Source organism: Gasterosteus aculeatus, chromosome 21 (genome assembly GCF_964276395.1).
Source record: "Gasterosteus aculeatus chromosome 21, fGasAcu3.hap1.1, whole genome shotgun sequence".
Classification (NCBI taxonomy): Eukaryota; Metazoa; Chordata; class Actinopteri; order Perciformes; family Gasterosteidae; genus Gasterosteus; species Gasterosteus aculeatus.
The window spans coordinates 7,645,908-7,667,972 of record NC_135708.1 but is presented as its reverse complement, the minus strand read 5'-3'; the positions used below and the strand labels follow the sequence as shown (position 1 = coordinate 7,667,972).

The following is a 22,065-nucleotide window of genomic DNA, read 5'->3' as shown; positions in this document are numbered from 1 at the left end:
CTTCTTTTTTCTGTCCTTTTTAAACACTTTTCAAATATACCCAAGTAATTGTGAGCTAGGATGGGAAGGGCTGCCTCTAAGGAAGTCAGGTTACTTAAAAAACTTCAATTAAGATCCAAACCAGAATCTTTTCCTAAACCAAATCAATTAATTTTGTAGCATAAACAGCTTCAGCACAGAAGGGGCATACACTTGCTGGATTTCGCAAGGGAATGAAAAAAAAATTATACTTGAAGACATTCAAAGTGTGGATTTAATGTATTGGAATAGACATTCCCTTTTTTTCCTTTGTAGTTACCTATGACAACATTGAAATAAGACATCCACTCCGTTTTAGCACCTTGAATTGTTTTCCTTCCTTACTGCAAAAACATGATTTAATGCAGTGGTTCCCCAAAGGGGGCGCAGCCTCATCACCACACAGCCACAACGGAACAAAACAACAAAAGCTAAACCGACACGAGGACGGTGAGTTGTGTTCGAACCACGCCCCCCAAAGAGGCTCAGGGTACGAGCAGACGAGCGCAGCACAGAGAAAGAGAGAGCGAGAGAAAGAGGGAGACAAGCAAAAACTTTTTAAACAATTTAATATTAAAGTAAAGTAATAATACTAATAGAATTATGTAAATTTACTTAAAATATGTTTAGAAAAACAAAACAAAAAACTTTTAAGTGGGTGCGACTGTGGGGAGCACGGTCATCCTCCAGTCAGAGGGTTGTCGGTTCGATCCCAGGCCCGGTTAACCCGCATGTCGTTGTGTCCTTGGGCAAGACACTTAACCCAACATTGCTCCTGTAGCTGCGACTACAGTGTGTGGATGTTAGTTACTGATGGCAGGTGTCACTGTGTATGGTTCTCCTGCCATCAGTGTATGAATGGGTGAATGATGTCATGTAGTGTCAAAGCGCTTTGAGTGGTTGGAAGACTAGAAAAGCGCTATACAAGTACAGTCCAGTTTTTTATAGAATTTATATATTATATTAATTGAAAACACAGGAGGAACAAAGAAGGAACGACATCGGAATGGTTGGTGGGGTCTCACAATGTCTTACGTTGTCCTTATATTCTCAAATGGGGCCTTGACAGAAAATGTTTGGGAACCATTGATTTAATGCAATAAATATGACCAATGTTGTATCATACAGTATGTTGTCAAGGGTTAAGGTTGGCTTTACCACAGGGCTGCAGGTTACAGGCGCTGAACTGCTGAGCAGTGCCGTGGATTCGGATGGGTCCCCGGGTTCGGGTCCTGTACCCTCCTCCACACGTCACAGAGCACTCAGACCACGCAACCCATGGCTCCCTCACACCTTCAGACACATCACACACAAATCAACCTCCCTTTTACCGTTTTTGTGCCGTTTTATTTAAATGCACACAGGAGTTCATGAAAAGGAATACTTTTCATCGGTGCTTCTCCTCACCAATGCAGGGCTCAATGCTGCAGCTGTCGATCCCTACTCTGTCTCCTTTGCAGGGACGGCCGCCTGAAGCTGGGGGAGGATTGGTTCCCGAACGATAGCGTCTTCTCACACCAACGTCGCATGTTCGACTGCAAGTGCTCCATTGGGTCCAGCTGCTCCAGCCACAGTCCACTGAGCCCCCCCCCCCCCACACACACACAGGATAAAATCAGAGAGAATCGGAGACGGTGAGAAAAGGAAAAATCCCTTTAAATCACCCACCAACGCAGGGAGCTGCTCCGCACTGCATCTCTCCATTAGTGCAGGTACTGTTTGAGACAAACAAAGCAAGTGACGGCCAAAATAATAACAATATAAAAATCAAAACAGAGCTGCAATATAGTCTACTTCACAATAAAAGAAGCCTCGGACACAAGCCGGCAGTACCAGTTATTGCAGGCATCCACCGGCAGCGCGGCACCGGCTGGATACAACTCCCCCTGGTGGTAACACGGGCACCGGCCCAGGGGCACGCAGCGGCCCTTCAGCAGGTAGAGGCCCGGGGAGCAGTAGCAGCCGTTGTAACAGGCGGTGACACACTGCACCTCTCCGGCGGTCATGTCCAGACACACGCGCGGACATGCGGCGCCTCGAGCCTCGCACTCTGCTGATGTCATATGCACCATGCCCTCTGGACACACACCTGTGTGGAGAGGAAATGAGGACTGAATGCTGCACACTGGAATTTGGTCAATGAGGTGAAAGAAATAACTGGAGAGAACACACAAGAAAAGAATTCCATTGGGCAAAACAAATTACACCAACACAATGGTATTTTTTTGTCACAGTATTCACACATATTACACCTGAACAGGGATGTGAGTTACAGTCTCCTGTCTGTATGTGCGGCCCGGGGCAGTTGCTACCCCCATGCTGTGGGGTGGGTGAACTGCATAACCTCTCTCTCGTTTGGACGCCGGAGTCGCACTCTGACGAACATTGAGACCAGGATGACCACGCTGACCAGCCGCCGTTCACTGGAAACACACAGCTGGAAAGTCAGCATTTCAGTCTTCCTTCTGACACTTTTTCGTTGTTTTTGTGGAGAGAACAGGGAAGTTGTGGTTTCCATGTGTGCGTCTACATCTGCAATACCTGGACAGTGGACAGTGTTACAAGGCTCTTGATCCTCGCCGTCTCCATCACAGGCCGAGTCCTCCACCGTGCCGTTAAAGGCTGTGAGCGTGTGGTTGCAGCTGCGGAATCGTAGCCTGATTCCAACATCATCTACGTGGTTGAAACACGTCTTGCTGCACTCTGACCAACTGGTCCATTTGCCCCAAACTCCATCTGGCAGCACTGCACAAAAGAAGAACAAAGTCCTCGAGGGATTTACAAGACTATCTTACAGGCCGGAGACTTACATTTCAGTATATTTGAATAAAGGCTTCATGGTTATTGGTTATTGTTGCTCAGGAAGTAGTTCTCACATTTACTCTTTATTACGGTATACTACAAAGTCAACTACAATATAACTGGAAAAATGGAGGATAAGCAAGGTTATGAGATTATTACATTGATTTCAATGAAAGAATCCGCATTTCAGTCCACAGTATTTTGTTGGTTTGTAAATCTCATGCTACATTTGAATACGGTTGGTTTACCAGGGAAACAGGAGCCGGAGCAGCGGCGGGCCTCCGAGGAGTCTCCTGCACAGGGCTGGATTCTTATGGCTCCAGCTGGGTTCAATGGAGACCTGAAGAGAACAGATGACACAGCAGTGATAATCGAGATAATATTGCATTTCATTTCTGATACTGTACACTGTTCACCAAATTTGTAGTGTGTAAAAGACAGCAAAGTAAGTAAGCGTAAATACAAATCAGGTTAAGTACAGAATTATCATTATTATCATCTCAAAATATCACTTCACTTTGTGACGCTCCCTTTTTTTGAACTTAACAGGCTCACCTGTAGCGTTGCTGGAGTCCCAGACCACAGGTTACATCACAAGGTGACCATGACGACCAGGCTGACCATTGACAGGTGGCCACACAAAGGGAGGTGTCACAGGTAACTTGCCCGTCCATGCACACGCTGATGACAAATACATTTAACATAAGCGTTTTTACATCACACTAAAAGGAGCCTCGGACACAAGCTATTAAAAATGAGAAATAATAAATATTGTTATTTAGCATTTTGGTACAGGGTGGAAACCAGGCTCGCTTTCAAAGTTGGAATATAGAAAATAAATAATTGTGACTGCCTTTCACCATATGGCACACTGGTCCTTGCTGACTGTCTCTCCTGGCTCTAGCGTTTGACCGTCCCAGAGACAGACGCATTGGCTGCCATTCACACATCGGCCCTCCTGAAGGTAGAGACCATCGGCACATCGGCACCCTGGAGAAGACAGGATGCATCTTCATTTCAGCCAGCAGTGAGCTGGAATATCAATAATGCTTCAATAGAGGTGGCAATCAGATAACACAACATTATATTTAATCCAACTGGAACAGTAAATGATTTAGTGCTTATGTTTCAACGATTGAAAATGTACCTTATAATACAAAACAGAATGATGTCTGGCATTATGGACACTGAAAACTGAATTGACGTTGGTCGGCACACCGTCACTTCCTGCTTGTCCTACCTGGTATACATGCTGCAGTGCAGTTGCTAGTCATGCTGAGATGTGAGCAGGTAGGAGGACACGGCTGGACCCCACCGGCTGTGCAGTCCCTCTCAGTCACCAGAACCATGCCGTTGACACAGCCTGAACAACCAATCAGTGTGCAGACGTAACTCGAATTAGAAAAGACTAATTAACTAAATAGCAACCACAGAATCTACCGTTGGACAGAGTGCGGACCACCTGTCTGCGTCTCGACCTCTTCGGTGCAGGGCTTGCTGTTGCAGCTCTGGCTCTGCAGGGTCATGCCCTCACAGTCCCGCCCACCGTTCTTGGGGGGAGGAGCAGAGCAGGTTCTGTTCCTCCTTCTGACACCGCCTCCACACTGAGTGTCACAAAGCGACCACTCGGTCCACTGGGACCAGTGACCATCGACTAAGGGGAGACAGGAGAGAATTATTATATCGTACCAAGACCGGGCGCATATGACAGGCATTTCCGATTGGACTGCCGACGAGAGAACACACCTGGACAAGCTCGAGGGAAACAGGCTCGACTGTCAAACTGAGCTCCACCGCAGCTCCCTCCGGGCAGAGCCTCCCTCAGTATGTCCCTCTGCCGAAACAAGGAGCCCAGACCACAGGACACACTGCATGCGCTCCATGCTGTCCAAGGGGACATGATGCAGTCCACTAGAGAAGAGAATGTTGAAGAAAATAAATACAGAAATCAGCATTTTGTTTCATCATTTTCAGTTTTGATGTCTTTTTATCACTTTTAAGTGGTGGGGTCGTATTTTACCACAATCTCTCTCGTCCGATCCGTCCACACAGTCCTTCTGAAGGTCACATCTGCGGTCGAGGTGAACGCACTCACCACTATCACAAGAGAACTGCTTGGGAGAGCAGGGGCTGGGTACATGGGGGGTGGTGCCTTATAACAAAATGGGGATACAATAACAGCATCGTGTTCAACTTCATTCCAGGAATTAAACCTTGCTTTATTCTAAGGGTTTTTCTTTTCTTTTCACATCCTTTTTCGTGTTTGAAGTCCATTATGACACAATGTATAACATGCAAATATCAACATCAGTTTCTATATTTTTATGGGAGTATTCTATTTCTATTCTTGTCTTCCCGCTGACAGAATGTCAATGCATACCACAGCGTTCCTCGTCCGACCCGTCCAAACAGTCCCGTCCGCCATCACACACCTGTACCAAGTTGATACAGCCAAATGTTCGGCACGCAAACTGGCCCTCCACGCAAAGCACTCGGGGTCGGCCTCCGTCATACGGAGTTGTAGCGTCTCGCAGGGCTGTAGATTAAATAAAAATAATGGTTACAATATGTGTCTATTCTGTATCAAGTGTTGAGGTAAAACCAGCAGGGGTGTCTTGCCTGGAGTGGTTTGCAACCCAGGTTTTCCAGAATGATGGGTTGTGGTGGGATGAAGTCCTGGTTGACCTGTAGTGACCCCTGCATATGGTTTGAAATTTAAAAAAGGACTTGCACACCAACACACCCTATAAAGGGGGGAACACTTGGAAAGCAGATATGATCATCAGCAACATTTACCTGTACTTGAGGTCATTGTCTTTTGGGGTGAAGTTTGACCTGTGACTCCGGGGGTAGCCATGCCAGGAAGGCCGCCTTGGGACCTGGTGGTCTGGAGGCCTGGGGCGCCTGTGGTACCGGTACCATGAAAACCTGCTCCCCCCGTGGTCTGGTTTTGCAGCCCAGGAAAACCTGGAGAGGAGGAGAAAGATACGCATAAAGAAACACATGGTAGGGCAAGAAAGTATCATATATATTTGGATGTTGCAGCGGGACTCAAAGGAAGATAAAAAGATATACTGTATTTGTAGTTGAAAATGGCTCAGCCCCTTACCACAGTTGATTTCATCAGAGTAATCCTTGCAGTCCGCCCGACCATCACAAAGCTTGGTATCTGGGACACACTCTTCACTTTGCTGGCATGCAAACAGGCCTGGGCCACAGCGCTGCACCGTCACTTTCCCGCCAGCAGAGGGGGACATGGTCAGGCTGCTCGGGGTCACCAGCTCATCTGCAAGGATGTGAGGAAAGGTTCCTTCATTATTAACACCAAATATGAATTAGGCTCACTAGTTCTGTAAAGCTAAGATGAGCTGGTGGAATTGGGAACTGAGAATTACGAGTTCCTCACCTGCTCTGCAGCCGAGGATCTCCACACGCAGGTAGAAGGTGTGTCTGAACTCCACAGGGATGATTCGCAGGTAGCGAGCACTGACCATCCGACCGAGCCAGCGGGTCACTGGGATCCTGCCTGCCATCCGTACCTCAAAAACCTACACCACAGCCAATAGAGAGGCCAAACCCACATATATGAACATTTTTTTATTTTTCTCCTCCACATATGGACACATTCCTATTCCTAAAGATACCATTTGATGCTAAAGAAGATAGTAAATGTCCAAATGAGTACATTTACCTTAGCAGGGCCGCCAGGGTTCCTATTGTCGGTATAGTCTGTGAAGAGGCTGCTGTGCATGGCAAAGGCCAGGCGGTATTTGGTGAGGTAACCCCACATGCGCTCCCCGCCCTGGGTCACCACCCCTGACACCCACGTGGGCTCCAAGAAGTCCACCTGGAAAAAGGGCTGAGGATCTGCAGGTAAGGGGCTCCATCCAGGCTCCATAACCTGACTGCAGAGAGGATAATGTGGTTTCGGATTATTTCCTGCTTTATATTACCTTCACCTTCGTCAAAGGATTTTAGGCAAATGCGAAAAAACACATGGAATGTTGAGGGAGGCAACTTTGAATCAAAGATCTGGACACTCACACGTTAGGGACGATGTTCAGTCGTCCAGCATCAGCAGGATTGTTCTCGCGGTGCGAGGACGACGTCAGCTGACCGTATCGAATTCTCCCATCCTCCAATCCGAGCGGAGAGGAGCAGATGGCTGCAGAATACAATCAGAGGCTATCACCGTCCAACCAAAAGCATGTCTGGCCAACTGAACGCTTCAAAACACAGAAACATTTGGTCCAGAGATTTGATATGTTTTAGAGGCTGCGGCTCTCAAAACATCAAAAATATAAACAGCATTTAACACTCACCACGATATCCTGGGGTACCAACCTGTGAATACATTAGAAAATAATATAATATAAGAATAAGAATAATATAATAAGTATAGATTAAAGTGATCCTATGTGCATCTGACTATTTGGGTATTCTAGTTCTCTCTGCAAACATGAGAGCAAAGAGCAAAGATGAGAATGAAAAAATGCCAGGCATGTCTTGTGTGCATTTCCAAAATAGATTCCACAGACAATAAATAAATGGAAATGTTATTTGGAGAGTATTTACTGAATTTTACGAAATTCTATGAATTGTTGTCTCACCATTGATGTGGCTGTGACAGCAGTCTTAGGTGGTGTCCTGAGGGGTGCAGGTGTGGGTGTGTATAGTCTGTAAATAACCATACAACAATGACAAGGAGGAAATACTTAACAACACCACGAGAAGATGAAGACGGGACTGTATGAAAAAAGACGATATAACAAAACAATAGTAATAGTAAAGAGCAGAATACAGAGCTGGATTGATAACTGTATTTATCAATTATCACAATTGCTATTACTACAGCAGAAATTATAGCAATCCCCTGTACCTGTCTGACTCGGTGGTGATGTCATGGCATCCAGTTTCATCCTCCCCTTTTGGACAGTGGGGGATTCCATCACAGCGGAGCCCTGCGTTGATGCAGCCCCCTGGTGGGGGGCAGGAGAACTGACCATATGGGCAGCGGCGTGGACTGATGGTTGTAGTTGATGGTTGTTTACCTGCATGTGGGTAATGGTTTGATTTAGTAAAAGAGTGTTTCCCATTTTACACATAAAAAAAGAGTAGCATTGAAGTATTTACAGACCATCCCCGCAGCCCATAATCTCAAGTCGGAGGTAGATGCCATTCTGGAAGTCATGTGGCAGCAGGCGGACAAATTGAGCCACCACCGTCCTGTCCAGTCGGATCTCTGCCACCCCCCCGTCATCATGGTTACCATAAAAAACCTTGAGATAAAATGGTTATACATCAATTGAAAGCTAGAAAAAGATTGTTTAAGATAACTATATGAAGTTTCTGGGTGTGATGTCTAACCTTGGCTCTGGGCCGGGCGTCAGTAATAAGCTCTTTGTAGGTGTACCATTGTCTGCCATCCCGGCTAAACTGGAGGTAGAAGCTGGAGACAAATGTGCCGAACGCACCACCACCCTGGGTAAGGACACCTGCCGGAGGGATAGAATGCATTCTACTTATGCTACTGCTACATAACTCACATCCATGCTTGTTCCAATGCACCTGCCTGTTCACCTGTGATGTTGTATGCCTTCAGCAGGTCCATCTGTAGGTATGGGCTCTGGTTGTTGCTTGTCTGTGCCTCGGGGCTCCGCTGTGGTAGGTCCTTATACTCGTCTGGTTCTGGACTCCAACCCTGCAGATAAACGGTTTGCAGATTATATCATGTTTGTGCTGCTGCAGCATGAACAATTTTAAAGACTGGAAAACATGAATGTCATCAAATAAGTGGCAAGTAGAGCGCTAGTAATGTGCAGGTCTCTGACACTATAATACCATAACCGTTCAGTTTGGGGCTAATGAAAATGATCGGTTGTTTAGTCCGATTCAGAAAACACAGAGTAATGTCCCAGGATTACCATAGAGGCTCATATTCATCCCCAAGGTTCCTTAAATGTCTGTACCACACTCCAATAGTTCTCCAACCAATAACAATGGGAATATATCTATACTTGACGTATACTAGACTTACGTACCTGGAGGTCTCTATGGGGGTCCCTCCAATGCAGCCGGCCTACCTGCGGGGGGTGACCAGGCTGCTGTGATGAGGCACTGAAACTGGAGTCTGGGAGAGTCTGGACACCCAGAGGATACCAACAGTCACCTGAACATCAGAGATTCCAAGAAAATTTGTGAGTGGAAGTAGATCAAATTGTGGATACCTTTGCCTCCTAGGATATTTTTCGGATAAAAAGCATTACTGTCTTGGACTGACTTGGTTTATCTGAACAATTTGTTTCTGTAAGGATAAATGGGAACCCCTGTCAGTGTTCTGATGTGTATAAATCAGTTTATATGTTACTGGTAAAGAAAAAAATATATTATAACACGCTAAAACACCTTCACATTTTGAGAATCGCCTGAAAACTCTAATTGGGTATCCAGCCCTATAACATGGAGATACTAGGCTAAAACCATAACCTATATGTGTGGACAGTAATCATTAAAGGTGTCTCGTTGATAGAGGGAAGCTGAACTATAGAGGAGGCTCTAGTGCAGGCCTCACAGATGACAAATGGCAGGAGTGAAAATCTAGATGTCTTTCTAAGTCCGGCTGTGGTTGGCCAAATTTCATGTATCAACCACTTTTAGAAATTCTCTGATCCTATTGGATCCGACTAGGCTGTGGCTGTCTCAACCGGCGCGTGCCATGAGAGCCACCCTGCGACCATCGGAAAGGAGATGGCGTAAATATAAACAACCTGATGACCTGCTTGTGTTTCAATCTCTCCTCTCCTCTTTTTCTGCTTCTATCTCTGCTGCTAAAAGCTCTTTCTACCAATGTAGAATTGAATCTTCATTTTCTAACCCCAAAAAACTATTTTCTATCTTCTCCAACCTCCTTGAACCCCCTAGTCATCCTCCCCCCTCCACCCTTCTTCCGTGAGACTTTGTCAACTACTTTACCAATAAAATAGCTGACATCCTTCTCAAACCCACCTCCTACTACAACTCGTGTCCTACCGAATTCAACTCTATCGCCCTCACTTTCCCCTTTCACCCCCCTTTCTCCGAAACCAAATTCTTACCCTAGTAACCTCTGCCCGTCTGACCACGTGCCCTCTTGACCACATTCCATCCATATTCTACAATCTATCGCTCCTGACATTCTTCCTGTCCTCACCTGGATCATCAACAATGCTCTGTTATCTCTCTGTTTTCCCAGACCTGTACACCACTACTCCTGGATATATAGGTGGGGTAAGGTAAGATAAGGTGGATGGCTGGATGTTAACCCACTCCTGAAGAAACCCACCCTCAACCCTTTTGAAGAAAACAACTACAGACGGTCTCTCCTCTTCCCCTTTTGTCCAAAACTCTTGAACGTGCGATCTTTAACCAACTCTCCTCCTATCTCCACCGTAACAACCTCCTTGACCCCCACCAATCAGGCTTCAAGGCAGGCCATTCCACAGAGACTGCTCTCCTTGCTGTCTCAGAGCAACTCCACACTGCTAGAGCCGCCTCTCTCTCCTCTCCTCATCCTTCTGGACCTCTCTGCTGCATTTGACACATTTGTCCACCAGATCCTTATTTCCTCCCTTCAGGAACTTGGTGTCAGAGGCTCTGCTCTCTCCCTCTCATTCAACCTTGACGGCCACACCTACCGGGTAACCTGGCGAGGATCTTTGTCGGAACCTTGTCCTCTTACTATTGGAGTTCCTCAGGGTTCCGTCCTTGGTCCCCTCCTCTTCTTGTTCTAACTCTCTGGGCTCAGTCATTCTCTCGCATGGCTTCTCCTACCACAACTATGCCGACGGCACCCAACTAATTTTCTCCTTCCCTCCCTCGGACACTCAAGTGGCGGCACGGATCTCTGCCTGTCTAACTGACATCTCTCAGTGGATGTCCGCTCACCATCTGGAAATCAACCTCGACAAGACTGAACTACTTCTCTTTGCGGGAAAATACTCTCCAACCCAGGACCTGACAGTTAACTTTTGCAACTCCGTGTTAACGCCCACTTTGACTGCTAGGACAGCCTGATCTCCAAAACCTGTTCGGGAAAATGTATACGAAAATCTTGAACATATTCGTAGTGATACATACGAAATAAATACGGACTGCAACTGATGACGTCACCCTATTCAAAGTGAATGGGGACCTGCACCCCGTAAACACACTTTGTGAAGTCTAACGATGTAAAATAAACGTGTTATGATTGCATTTTTAACGAGAAATCAATGTTAACTTGTAAGAATAGAATACTAACCCTAACCCCCTCAAAAAATCCAACATGGCGGAGAGACGTTCACTCAAGAATCCGACATGGTCCGCCATGTTGTTCACTCAAGGGGCGTGGTTAACCACCGCCAGTTCGTATGTATTGTTACGAATTTCTATGTTCAAGATTTTCGTATACATTTTTACAAACAGGTTTTGGAGATCACGTTGGCTAGGAACCTCGGCGTGACACTCGACAGCCAACTCTCCCTGACTCCCAACATCACTGCGACAACACGATCCTGTAGATACACGCTCTACAACATCAGGAGAATACGTCCTCTTCTCAGAAGGCAGCGCAGGTACAGATTCAGGCTCTTGTCATCTCCCGCCTGTACTACTGCAACTCTCTCCTGCAGTGTCCCTGCTACCGGCATTCCACCTCTGCAGCTCATCCAGAATGCAGCAGCTCGACTGGTCTTCAACCTTCTGAAATTATCCCACACTACTCCACTCCTCCGCTCTCTTCACTGGTACCGGTGGCTGCCCGCATCCAGTTCAAAACACTGGTGCTCACGTACCATGCTGTTAATGGATCGGGTCCAGCTTACATCCAGGACATGGTCAAACCCTACATCCCGACCCGCACTCTCCGCTCTGCATCTGCGAAACTGCTTGTTCATCCCTCACTGAGAGCAAAACACTTGACAAGATCACAACTCTTTGCTGTCCTTGCTCCCCCGAAATGGTGGAACGATGACACCAGGACCACAGAGAGCCTTCACATCAGCCGCATACTAAAGACACACCTCAGACTCTACCTTGACTAAAAGACTAACAAATTGTAGCACTTAAATTGTACTTATAATACCACTTATCTATAGCAAATTGTAAATTGGCTTATTAGATGAAATTGCACTTTCTTGCTCTTTGTATCCCTATGGTTGAATGCACTTATTGTAAGTCGCTTTGGATAAAAGCGTCAGCTAAATGACATGTAATGTAATGTAATGATGGGCAAAAGAGCGACAGTGCCCTTAGCCACAAAAATGAGTAGAGCATTACATGAGCCTCAGGGGTTCCCCTCTCTAGCCTGAATTAGCAGAATTTGTGACTTTTTAATAAATTAAGGAATAGAAAGGAGGACACATATATGGATAATCCCCCTTGGGGGAAAAAACGGGTGGTCAGTTAAACTAAAAGTGCAGTTAGTTGTTAGGCAAGCGATTGTATTCATCATTAAATGGGAAGTACAGATAAGGGGAACAACAGCTCTGATTTTACCTTGGCAGTAGCAACACCTGTCTCCTTCTACATGCACCAGACTTTGGCCCTGCACAAACAAAGTGACATTCAACGTTTGCCTCTGTCACACATGTGGCAGAGCTGCTATGGAACACAACTATGTGGAGGCAGGCCAAAGGATGCAGAGGAGGTAGAGCTGTGGATTATGACGGGTTTATGCCAGATACGATAGCAACACAAACCTGTTTAAGCATACAGTTACATGCTCAATTAAATGTGCAAATGTAACGACTTTACTGCGTCATATTTCCATGACACATACCCGAGCAGCAAGTACAGTAAGTGCACATTCATCAAACCCCAAAACTCGTACCTGTGGACATCCACTGACAGCGTGGGGACAGTAGAGGGAACACTGCACTGTCGAGTTGGGCAGACAGTGACAAACCTGGCAGTGGTCTGACCTCCATCTGTCTCCGACAGCATGGGACCGACCTTGGTACTCACACTCATCACAGGGGTTGGTCTGGCACCTGCACACAGATATGGTGTTAAATAATAAGACAACAATGAAGGAAACCTCAGGGTGGAGTAAAAACATAGAGGTAATTTATCCACTTGTAGTTGCTATGAGTTCAGCTTTGACACTGGCAGGCACTGTGTGCCTCAGGCCTGGTGCTGTGATGGGGAAACAGATACAGTTTGTCTGCCTCAACAGCTTTTTAAATCGTTGAGGGATCGGGATATACAATAAATATTGCAATACTTTAATTTTGATGTCTGATAATGACTCTATTATATAAACCAGTTTATTTGCAAAACAAAATCAGCCGTCAAAACTGTACGGAGCGAGGATGCTGCTTCAGGACTGCTTTGAAACCAAAACTGTTTGCACAGGGGGCTGACCTGAAGGAGTACACCTCAGATGTCCTACCCTTCTGCACTGAGACGGTAATGACCACCAAAACCATCAAAGAGTTTCCAAATCAAAAACCCTGGCTGGACAGAAACGTGCAGTTACTGCTTGGAGCTTCAGGTCTTGACATTCCGGCCTGCAAAAGCGCCCGTAGGGACCTTAACACGGGCATCAGAGAGGCAGGATGTTTTTTTTACAATGACAAAAAACATCCAGCCATCCACCTTATCTTACCTTACCGTACCTATATATCCAGGAGTAGTGGTGTACAGGTTGAGTAATAGAAAGAGTCCCATGAGGACAGTGCTACATACCGGCGGGCTTTCCTGTATATTCCCCTGCACGCTCTCCCGTCGCCATGCTTGATTGGGTTGTTTGGGCTCCGGAAGGACCACTGGACACTCTGAACCCCACAGGGCCCCAAACACTCTCCCCACTCAGTCCATGACGACCAGCCACAGTGCACTGCGGTTGCAAAAAACTGACTGTATAGGAAGGCTCAAACTTTGATAAGGCAAGTTCACAGCATATCTAAAGTGTTTGACGGACTCACCTGAGCAGTCTGGGTTAGGCTGGCACCTTTGCGTCCTTCCTCTCTCACAGACACAAATCTCACAATCTATCTTGATCTGCTGGCCCGGCCAGTAGCGCACGCCTGCAGCCTCACACACACACTCCTCTGGTGACACACACTGTTGCGTATGACTCATCACCTGGCCCTCCGGACACCAGCAACCTGAAATCAGATACAACTTGATTATGAGAAAAACAATTTAGCTGTTTTAAAAGGATAAGAATCAACAATGTATTACAATTTCCTTTCCTGTTGACTGACCTGAGTAGCAGGGGGCCTTTGCATCACAGCTCGTCCCACTGCTGATGTGGGCACAAGACACTGGGCAGGGAGCACAGCTGTGTCTCACCAGCCCAGTGGGACAGGTGGTGTTGGCACATCCATCATCAGGACAGGGCTCTAGAGAGGGATATTTTAAGAACTCTCTGAGCATTCCAATTTTCATTTGCGACCTTTTAGCGCAATCAACCTGTTTTTCATTTCTTTTCTTCTCATTTTGAAAGAAGTGCAAGACTACAACAACCTTTAAGAGGAGCTTCATTTATAATGCATTTGGATACATATGTGTGTAGTTGTAGCTGTGAACAACAAAACATTTCTTGTGAAAACAATCAACAGCAGGTTGCAACTTTTTGTGCTTTTGGGGTGAACACATCTTTCCTCCACAAGTATTGTATTGTAACAATTAGAACCTTACTGATCTCTGTAGGCAGGTTGGACGGCCCGGGGAGCTGGAAACAGTCTCGGCCCCCGTAGAGGGGGGGGATGCAGCCTCTGTGTCGGACCTGCACGCCACCGCAACCGCTGGAGCAGTTGGCCCAGCTCACCCACGGCAGCCACTGACCATCCACTGGAGAGAGCATCACATTTTAGAAACAAATACGGAACATTTTTTTATTTAAAACTCTTCTCAAACCTATTTTATTTCATGTCCCCATTCTTACCAGGACAGGTGGTGTTGAAGCACTGCTGCCTCTGGGATTCCTGTCCCATACAGTGACTCAGCGGATCTCCTGCGGGACAGGTTCTCTGCCGGCTCCTGGAGCCTGTACCACAGGAGGTGCTGCAGGGGGTCCACAGACCCCAGGAGCTCCAGGTTCTACAGCCCTGCTCATCAGTGGGGCCTCCAAGTGGTGATTGTGAGGAGTTTGGGCAGTCTACCACACCATTACACACCTAGGTAACGGGAATGTAAGTGATGGGCTGCTTTCGTGAATTTTAAAAATGAAATAATAATTAATAAATATATTTCTATGAATTATATAGAATTCCTTAATATTTCATATGATCCATGCTTATGATGGATAACCAAGGTGATTGCTAATCAAACCATATCAACACAATCAATCAGATTCACGATTAGTAACTATTTCGATTTAATAAAAAAGGAACTTGGATAATATCGATATGTAAGATTTCTACAAACTTTTCAAAGAAAACTCTGTCTACATCAAAGATTTAAAAAGTGCAAGCAAAAGATTTCTTAGCTACATCGTCCTTGGTGCAAAAGATAATTTTATAATTCTTTTTGGTATTCAATTACCCTCCACCACTTAAATAAATCCCTGCCTGTATTGCTGGTGGCAAATGTACCCGTATATACTATATGGATGTACAGTATATCAGTCTGAAGCGTACCATATTAAAGGGGACACAGGATCCGTCCGTACAGGTAAATTCAGGGCAGATGAGAGTGGTGTTCCTACTGCCAGGGAGTTCTGGTGAGACGGTTTTATCTGGACAGAGCAAGATTTCAAAAGTATCATTAAACAAACCAAACGATCACAAAATCCATCAACTGTGAATATAAGAAACTAGGATGCCCACTGCCTTTAACTTTCCTTCACTGTAAACCCGAACGTCCAAAGTAATTAAATAGATTAAGTAGTGTATACTCAAATTTTTGAAAAAGTTCTACTAACTTAATTATGTCATGTTGGTGTAACATGTTCTTCTTTTTTGAGTAATTTTAACTAATACTTTTTGATTTAATGGAACTATTTAACAAAAACTTAAAAATATAACTTAAGTACAACTTAATAGAATTAAGAAATGTCATACTAAGAATGATAAAGTCCTGTTATTTCTATTTTTTCAAATAGGGATGATTAAAAAAAAAACCTAATTTATATAGCACATGCTAAAATACAATCAAATCTCACAAAGTGCTTCACAAAATAAGTAACATCGATCATTAAAAAATACATTTCAATCATAGCTTATTAAAACAGTAACAATTTGATTGGGGCAAATGGTCTGAAATGCATTAGACATTAATGGAAGACAAAATGTATTCATTTTTATTGTCATCAGTTTAATGTAGCCTATATATTCATTTTGCTTGCAGGGATCATTTTAAAGCTCAAACTGACTTCCTACACTAGTCCATGTTCTCTCTAGTTAAGCTCGTTTTAAATTCTGAGCAGTGAGCACGCTGTAAAATGTGCTTTTACTTGTTTGTTATTTTAGGATATTATTCTGTCAGTATAACAAAGTATTCAAGTTGTCATGATAACACAACATTACTAGTTAGTAACATATCTACGACAAATAAAACGCTAATCTGAAAATTAATTCAATTGAATTAACACGCTAGTAGTGTATTTTAAGTCAAATTGATTAAGGAAGTAGTCGCGACCGTTATCAAAGTGCATTATGGGGTTGGCGGGCGAAGTTGACTTCCTTTCCGTCCTTGAGCCTTTTCGGACCAGGGTTCGGTAGCATCATCGGCTCAGACTGTTTTCAAGGTGAGTGAAATCATAGGTGTTTTATATATATAAGTTGATATATGTAATGTGTGAAGTTAAATTATGTTACAATCAGCCAGTTGCCAATCCTCAAACGTAAAACAATTTAATTTAAATAATTTTCCAGACTTTGTCGTACGAGTGACATTACTAACGTTAGTTACTTCTGCTCCATTCACTGGGACTTAGTCTTCTCTGCCTGTGTGTGTCTCTACTTCAGCGGTTGCTGGTTTGAACTCGCAAACGTGTGCGCTAACGTACGTGCTAACGCACTCTGGCTAACGAACATACTACGCTAACTGACGTTACTTGACTGTGCATCTCGGACCAGCCGAGGAGGACGGGGATAGTATTCCACTAGCTAGCTAGCTTGTTCAACTGAGAAGGGCGGCTAACGAACCTACGCTAGCTAACATAAGTTAACGGTGCATGCTTGAAACCGCTTTTCAGTCAAACAATCTAGCTAGCTAGTTAAAAAAAAACGGCCTCCCGTGCTTCTCGGCTGGTCCAGGAGCAGCGCCACGTGTTTCTGCATCAAGCTTGTCGTGACTCGCAGTTCTGTGGCATTTCTATTAATTTTTTGCAAGTCATTCTGTTCATTCATTTTTGTGTAAAGCTGGAACTTTCCATCTATAAACGTTGTATAAAACTAATTGAAAACATGTCATTTTAAGGCAGTGTTAGCTGTAGTCATTGATCATGTTTTGGTAAGCTACTAGTAACTAACTTGTTATTATATTAAGTATAATTCCGTTTTTAAATTTTTAGATGGTGGTCTGAACTTTGTCATTTCTTTTCTTTGCCTTTTAGGTTGCTGGTTCCAAAATGATCTGGAAGTGTAAGTTGTGCGCAGCTTCTTTCACCTCCAGAATACAGTTATTTAGACACTATAGGCTGCAACAAGATGAGACGGCTGGATGTCAGGAGGTCACTGTTAATGCTGGAAAAAGAAGTAGAAGTAATCCTGAAAATGAATCTTCACATTCCAACATTAAAAGACCCAAGCGAGCCGAAGTCAACTTCCTACCCAACTTTCCCCAAGGAAAGGATCCTTCAATCCTTGAGCAGTTGAGGCAGACAATTGTTGAAGAAGTCACGAAGACTGAGGAGAGCCTGCCCCTGATTAGAAAGATGATGGAGACCACATTTCCCCTACGCCGACAGACTATAGTGATGTCCTGCCCACCAGTGAACGAGCTCATGAAGCTCTGGCCTGCTCTCAAAATAGAGAATGAGGTAATATGGATCAGCTCTCTTAAGTGAAAATTATTGTGATTCTAACTCATTTGGCCCCTATTTTCTGCTTTATGAATGTGTGCTAGAGTCTTCAAATGTTACAGTTTTTGTATAAGTGTTGCTGTATTCTCATCCTACTGTTATTTCAATGTAGTTGTATGCAGAGTTCCAGCGGATTACGAATCAGAACCTCTCCAACACATTCTATGCTGAGCTTGACCGCCATCTTCCTCGACTGATGACCTTATTCAGACAGAAGGCATCAAAAACTGGGAAGACAGCAGAGGCTCTATTTGAAATTTTAAAAATCCACAATGAACAGGTAAATAAATTATTACACACTTCATAGGTTCTATGACTAATGAGTTTTGTGTATTTTGCAATTAGTCCACTTTGTGTTTGCCATTTGTTTGATTGCATTAATAATGTGAATAGGTTATTTGTGGACATGCGTTTTGTTTGGACTGTTTAAAATCAGTAGGTACAATTCTGTTTTTATCTGAATAGGAAATCCATGACATCCACACCAAGCGCACTACTGTTCTCCACGCCCTTCCTGTGTATCTGTGCGAGGATGCTTCTGGATTTTTCAGAACCTGCACAGTGAGTCTCCTTAAGTCACTAACAAATCATACTGTGTATTATGTAAATAGTTTATCAAAAATACTATTATCTTTTAGGACTTCTTTGTTTAGTACAGTTTGTGTATGATCTGTTTTCTTTCTCTTCACTACAAAGGAACTGTATTGGCAAGTGATAAGATGTTCAGTAAAACCTGTTCCTGTAAATGTCCTTTTAACTTGGTTTCAGTCTCTTACACCACTTAGATTCTCTGGTAATTTGGCAGATTTGTGTGTGCAGAATATGGATCTTATGCTTTTCACCTCTTGAAATAAGACCAAGATCTCCCTTGTAAAAGGGGTATAGGTCGTCAATGGGACTTGGTTAAAGGAAGATACATTATATGTAATCTGTTCTGTTCCATGTGTTAGTTTGTGATTAGTATCTCTTTTTCATTCATTCAGGACTAGTCTGATGAGCCAGAGCTTGACGGTGTTGCAGTGGGCCTCCTTACTGTCATCAGTGACCATGACACAAGTCCAGTTCACTACAACCCTGTGAGAATCTCTGTCATCATTGAAAGTGATGCCATGGTCAGCGTCCCCTGACATGGCGATGCCTTCCTGGTAATCTTTGGACTGATCTATGCACTACACCTCAGCTACCCCAAAGCACTGACCAACACTCTTGAATTCACTGAAAAAATTCTACTTGGTCTAGAAAGTGGTAAACTGTCACCCAAGTTGCAGAACCTCAAGAATGACTTGATGCAGAAACTCATCTGAAAGAAGGCTGCAGGGAAAGCTTTATAAAAGGCTAGTTCAAAGTTTAAGGGGAAATGTTCTATAGAGTTTTTGTAATTTCATCCAAATTGCTGCCCTGTTGCCTTATGCATGCATTTTGCATGTAATCTTGTCGCGCAAATAATTTGCGTCATGTTTGGTGTGACCACGGCATTACTCAGGAATTAGCCAAAAGCACAGTTTTCTTTTTTAGCTGTAACGAAAAATAATTTCATTGGTATTTATTTGTTCTGATTACTTTGATTACAATTTATTTGAGCTCTTTATATTGAACAGACCAGTGCATATGTCTCTGTTGATTTTATAAATGTTGATTTATTTTTCTATTTCATTTTAATACCGCTGTGTGCTAAAAGGGAGTGGGTAAGAAAATACGGTTCAATAGCAAGTGTTCATGAGTTTGTGGAACTCAATGTATTTGAGGCAATCGATTGCCTCAAAAATATTAAGTTTCGAGTGACAGGTTTTTAAGTAAACACATGCAACATTTTTGACTAATGTGTACTTAAAACAATGACAACACAAACTAATAAAAATTGAGTTTGGTTAACATGAAATGGTGTGGTTGTGTACTTATTTTTTTAAGTTCTGTGAACTTATTCGTATTAGTTTGAAAACTAGACATTTTAAGTAATAATAACTGAAAATAATTGAGTTGCCTTAACAGAAAACTAAGTCATATTAACTGCAAATATTTGAGTTGAGCTAAATGGAACACTTTAATTAAACTGTTATCAAAAGGTACAAGTATCAAGTAATCCAACCTTTTAAGTTCTGGAAAATGTTGACTTTTAAGTTGATCAACTCAAAAAAATTGAGGCAATCGATTGCCTCAATTTTTTTGAGTTCTGGTAACTTATTCGGGTTTACAGTGTTCCATCCATCCTTCTTTCCCTTTTTTTCCTATCAGGAGGTCCTTCAAACACAATAATGTATATTTTGTTGCTCCATCTCATCTCATCTATCGTTTCTTCTTATCTCATGAGAACTCACCACACACAAACTCATCTTCACCCTGTGGACAGTCCTGAACGCCGTTGCACACTTGCGACATGTTCACACAGGTGCGGTTGTCGCACAGGAAGCTGCCTGGGCATGGCGGTATCCGAATAGAACCTAGCATGGGGACAGATTTACTGCCAAAGGTTTTTTCTGTGGCTTGGATGACATAGACGCTTGTTTTTTTTCTTAAGGCTCAAATACCATAATAATCCCATTTGTATTTGCAACGGCTCACCACAGTTGTCGATGCTTTCGTCTGAGGCATCCCTGCAGTGTAGGATCCCATCACAGAGCTGCTGGTAGTCTACACACTGATCCCCGCTGAGACAGGGCACCAGGCCAGGGCCACAGGGGGCCGTGCACCGCTGCTCGTCGCTACCGTCCATACAGTCTGTTTCCCCATCACAGCGCCAGGCCTGAGGCACACACTGGCCACCAGTGGCACAGCTTAACTCATAGGACCTACAGGCTGGAGAAACACAAGTGTGTAAGAGGAACACAGATTTCTCAAAACCAATATCTTGTATGATCAAATGAGTACCTGAAGTGGGAGTAGTCCAGGAGACGGGGGAGGGTGACGGGGTTATGTAGCAGTTGGTTCTGTTCTCATCTTCTCCGCCTCCACAGTCCAACGTTCCATCACACACTTTAGTAGTGGCCACACATGTTCCATCACTACAGGCAAACTGGTCGGGAGCGCAGGTCACTGCAACACACAAAAAGGATTCCAACCCACGCAAAAAAATGTGTTGCACTTATGGCTATCAAATAACACTGCATTAGTAGAATTACCTCTACTAGGACAGATAGCTTCGTCTGTTCCAGAGGGGCAGTCTCTGTGTCCATCACATACTGTGTCTACAGGGACACACTGATCCCCAGGGCACTGAAACTCCCCAGCTGCACACACACACCTATAAGCAGAAAAAAGATATGATGACATTGTGTGGTGCAATCTATTAGTAAGTGGACAAATGCTGCTCAGAAAACAAAACAAAAAGAAAGCACAATCTGTATGGCTGAAGAATATTTGCAAATTATTCTAATTATTCAACATAACTTTATCAACTTTGTAGGATATATTGATTTGGTGGACTTCACCTAGTAAAATAAAGATTAGAAAAATTATAAAATACAACAAAGTACTATTGCAAGGCTGGGATATTTGCAGCTTCGAGCTGATGTCAGGTGGATATTTCTGAGGACGGGCGAGATTTGAAACATTGCATTTTTTGCAAAAGGCCAGTCTATTTCAGCACCGGCAATCCCAAATAGCAAATAGGTGGCTGAATACACACCCTCTCTCGTCACTGAGGTCTCCGCAGTCATCGTGTCCGTCGCAGCGGTGGAGGTACAGAATGCAACGTCCTCCAGAACACAGGAATTCCCCCTCATCACAGACCACACTGCAGTCTGGAGCCAGGAAAGCACAGTTCATCAAAGTCACTATCATAAATTACAGCACAGTAAAAACAAGACAGTAGATGTCTACAAGAAACACCATCTTTCTCAACATAATAATATTCTTTAGATAAAGCCTCCTTCTTGATAAAGTGTTGATGTGACTTGTGTAGTTTGTATGAAGAATTGCATATTGTTTATTGATTACCCTGCTCGTCAGAACCGTCAGCAAAGCCACAGTCCAGACGCCCGTCACACACTCGGCTGGCTGGCAGACACTTTCCATTGGCACACTGAAATTCCCCGGGCGGGCACAGGGGTGTGGGGGTGGTAGGGCCGCAGAACTCCTCATCTGATTGGTCAGAACAGTCTGGGTGTCCGTCACAACGCAGAGCCAGGTTCAGACATGGTCCACTGTAAGGGGTGGTGTCAATTGACTTTATTCACTTCTGTATCTGCTTAGTCGTAGCAAAGAGTGAAACAAAACTTATTCTGAGGTTAATGTGTCGTTGGATGATTATCAAATAGAAA

General features: G+C 44.1%; 1 protein-coding gene and 1 long non-coding RNA gene across 3 annotated transcripts in view; one reads left to right on the top strand and one right to left on the bottom strand.

The window, feature by feature from the left end:
- Window positions 1–22,065, bottom strand: part of sspo (SCO-spondin) — an 85,446-nt gene that overhangs the window by 36,261 nt on the left and 27,120 nt on the right. Inside the window, 39 exon segments of the mRNA XM_078097029.1 lie at window positions 1,177–1,311; window positions 1,426–1,596; window positions 1,687–1,733; window positions 1,852–2,107; window positions 2,271–2,441; window positions 2,560–2,763; window positions 3,069–3,160; window positions 3,376–3,501; window positions 3,681–3,810; window positions 4,061–4,183; window positions 4,283–4,474; window positions 4,567–4,731; window positions 4,841–4,972; window positions 5,201–5,398; window positions 5,656–5,787; window positions 5,930–6,106; window positions 6,227–6,368; window positions 6,512–6,725; window positions 6,865–6,985; window positions 7,143–7,164; window positions 7,431–7,497; window positions 7,700–7,871; window positions 7,958–8,099; window positions 8,188–8,315; window positions 8,401–8,521; window positions 8,862–8,989; window positions 12,334–12,382; window positions 12,668–12,827; window positions 13,525–13,675; window positions 13,764–13,946; window positions 14,046–14,183; window positions 14,482–14,634; window positions 14,729–14,960; window positions 15,423–15,520; window positions 20,125–20,247; window positions 20,369–20,602; window positions 20,926–21,047; window positions 21,432–21,546; window positions 21,743–21,948. Coding sequence (XP_077953155.1) covers window positions 1,177–1,311; window positions 1,426–1,596; window positions 1,687–1,733; window positions 1,852–2,107; window positions 2,271–2,441; window positions 2,560–2,763; window positions 3,069–3,160; window positions 3,376–3,501; window positions 3,681–3,810; window positions 4,061–4,183; window positions 4,283–4,474; window positions 4,567–4,731; window positions 4,841–4,972; window positions 5,201–5,398; window positions 5,656–5,787; window positions 5,930–6,106; window positions 6,227–6,368; window positions 6,512–6,725; window positions 6,865–6,985; window positions 7,143–7,164; window positions 7,431–7,497; window positions 7,700–7,871; window positions 7,958–8,099; window positions 8,188–8,315; window positions 8,401–8,521; window positions 8,862–8,989; window positions 12,334–12,382; window positions 12,668–12,827; window positions 13,525–13,675; window positions 13,764–13,946; window positions 14,046–14,183; window positions 14,482–14,634; window positions 14,729–14,960; window positions 15,423–15,520; window positions 20,125–20,247; window positions 20,369–20,602; window positions 20,926–21,047; window positions 21,432–21,546; window positions 21,743–21,948 — 5,672 coding nt within the window.
- Window positions 15,630–19,688, top strand: LOC120823565 (uncharacterized). 2 transcript variants are annotated; one of them, XR_013454525.1, is made up of 5 exons: window positions 15,630–16,531; window positions 17,342–17,767; window positions 17,922–18,089; window positions 18,275–18,370; window positions 18,793–19,688. It is a non-coding gene; the product is annotated as an uncharacterized LOC120823565 (long non-coding RNA). The 2 variants fall into 2 exon arrangements; XR_013454526.1 differs by lacking the exon at window positions 15,630–16,531 and adding an exon at window positions 16,564–17,238.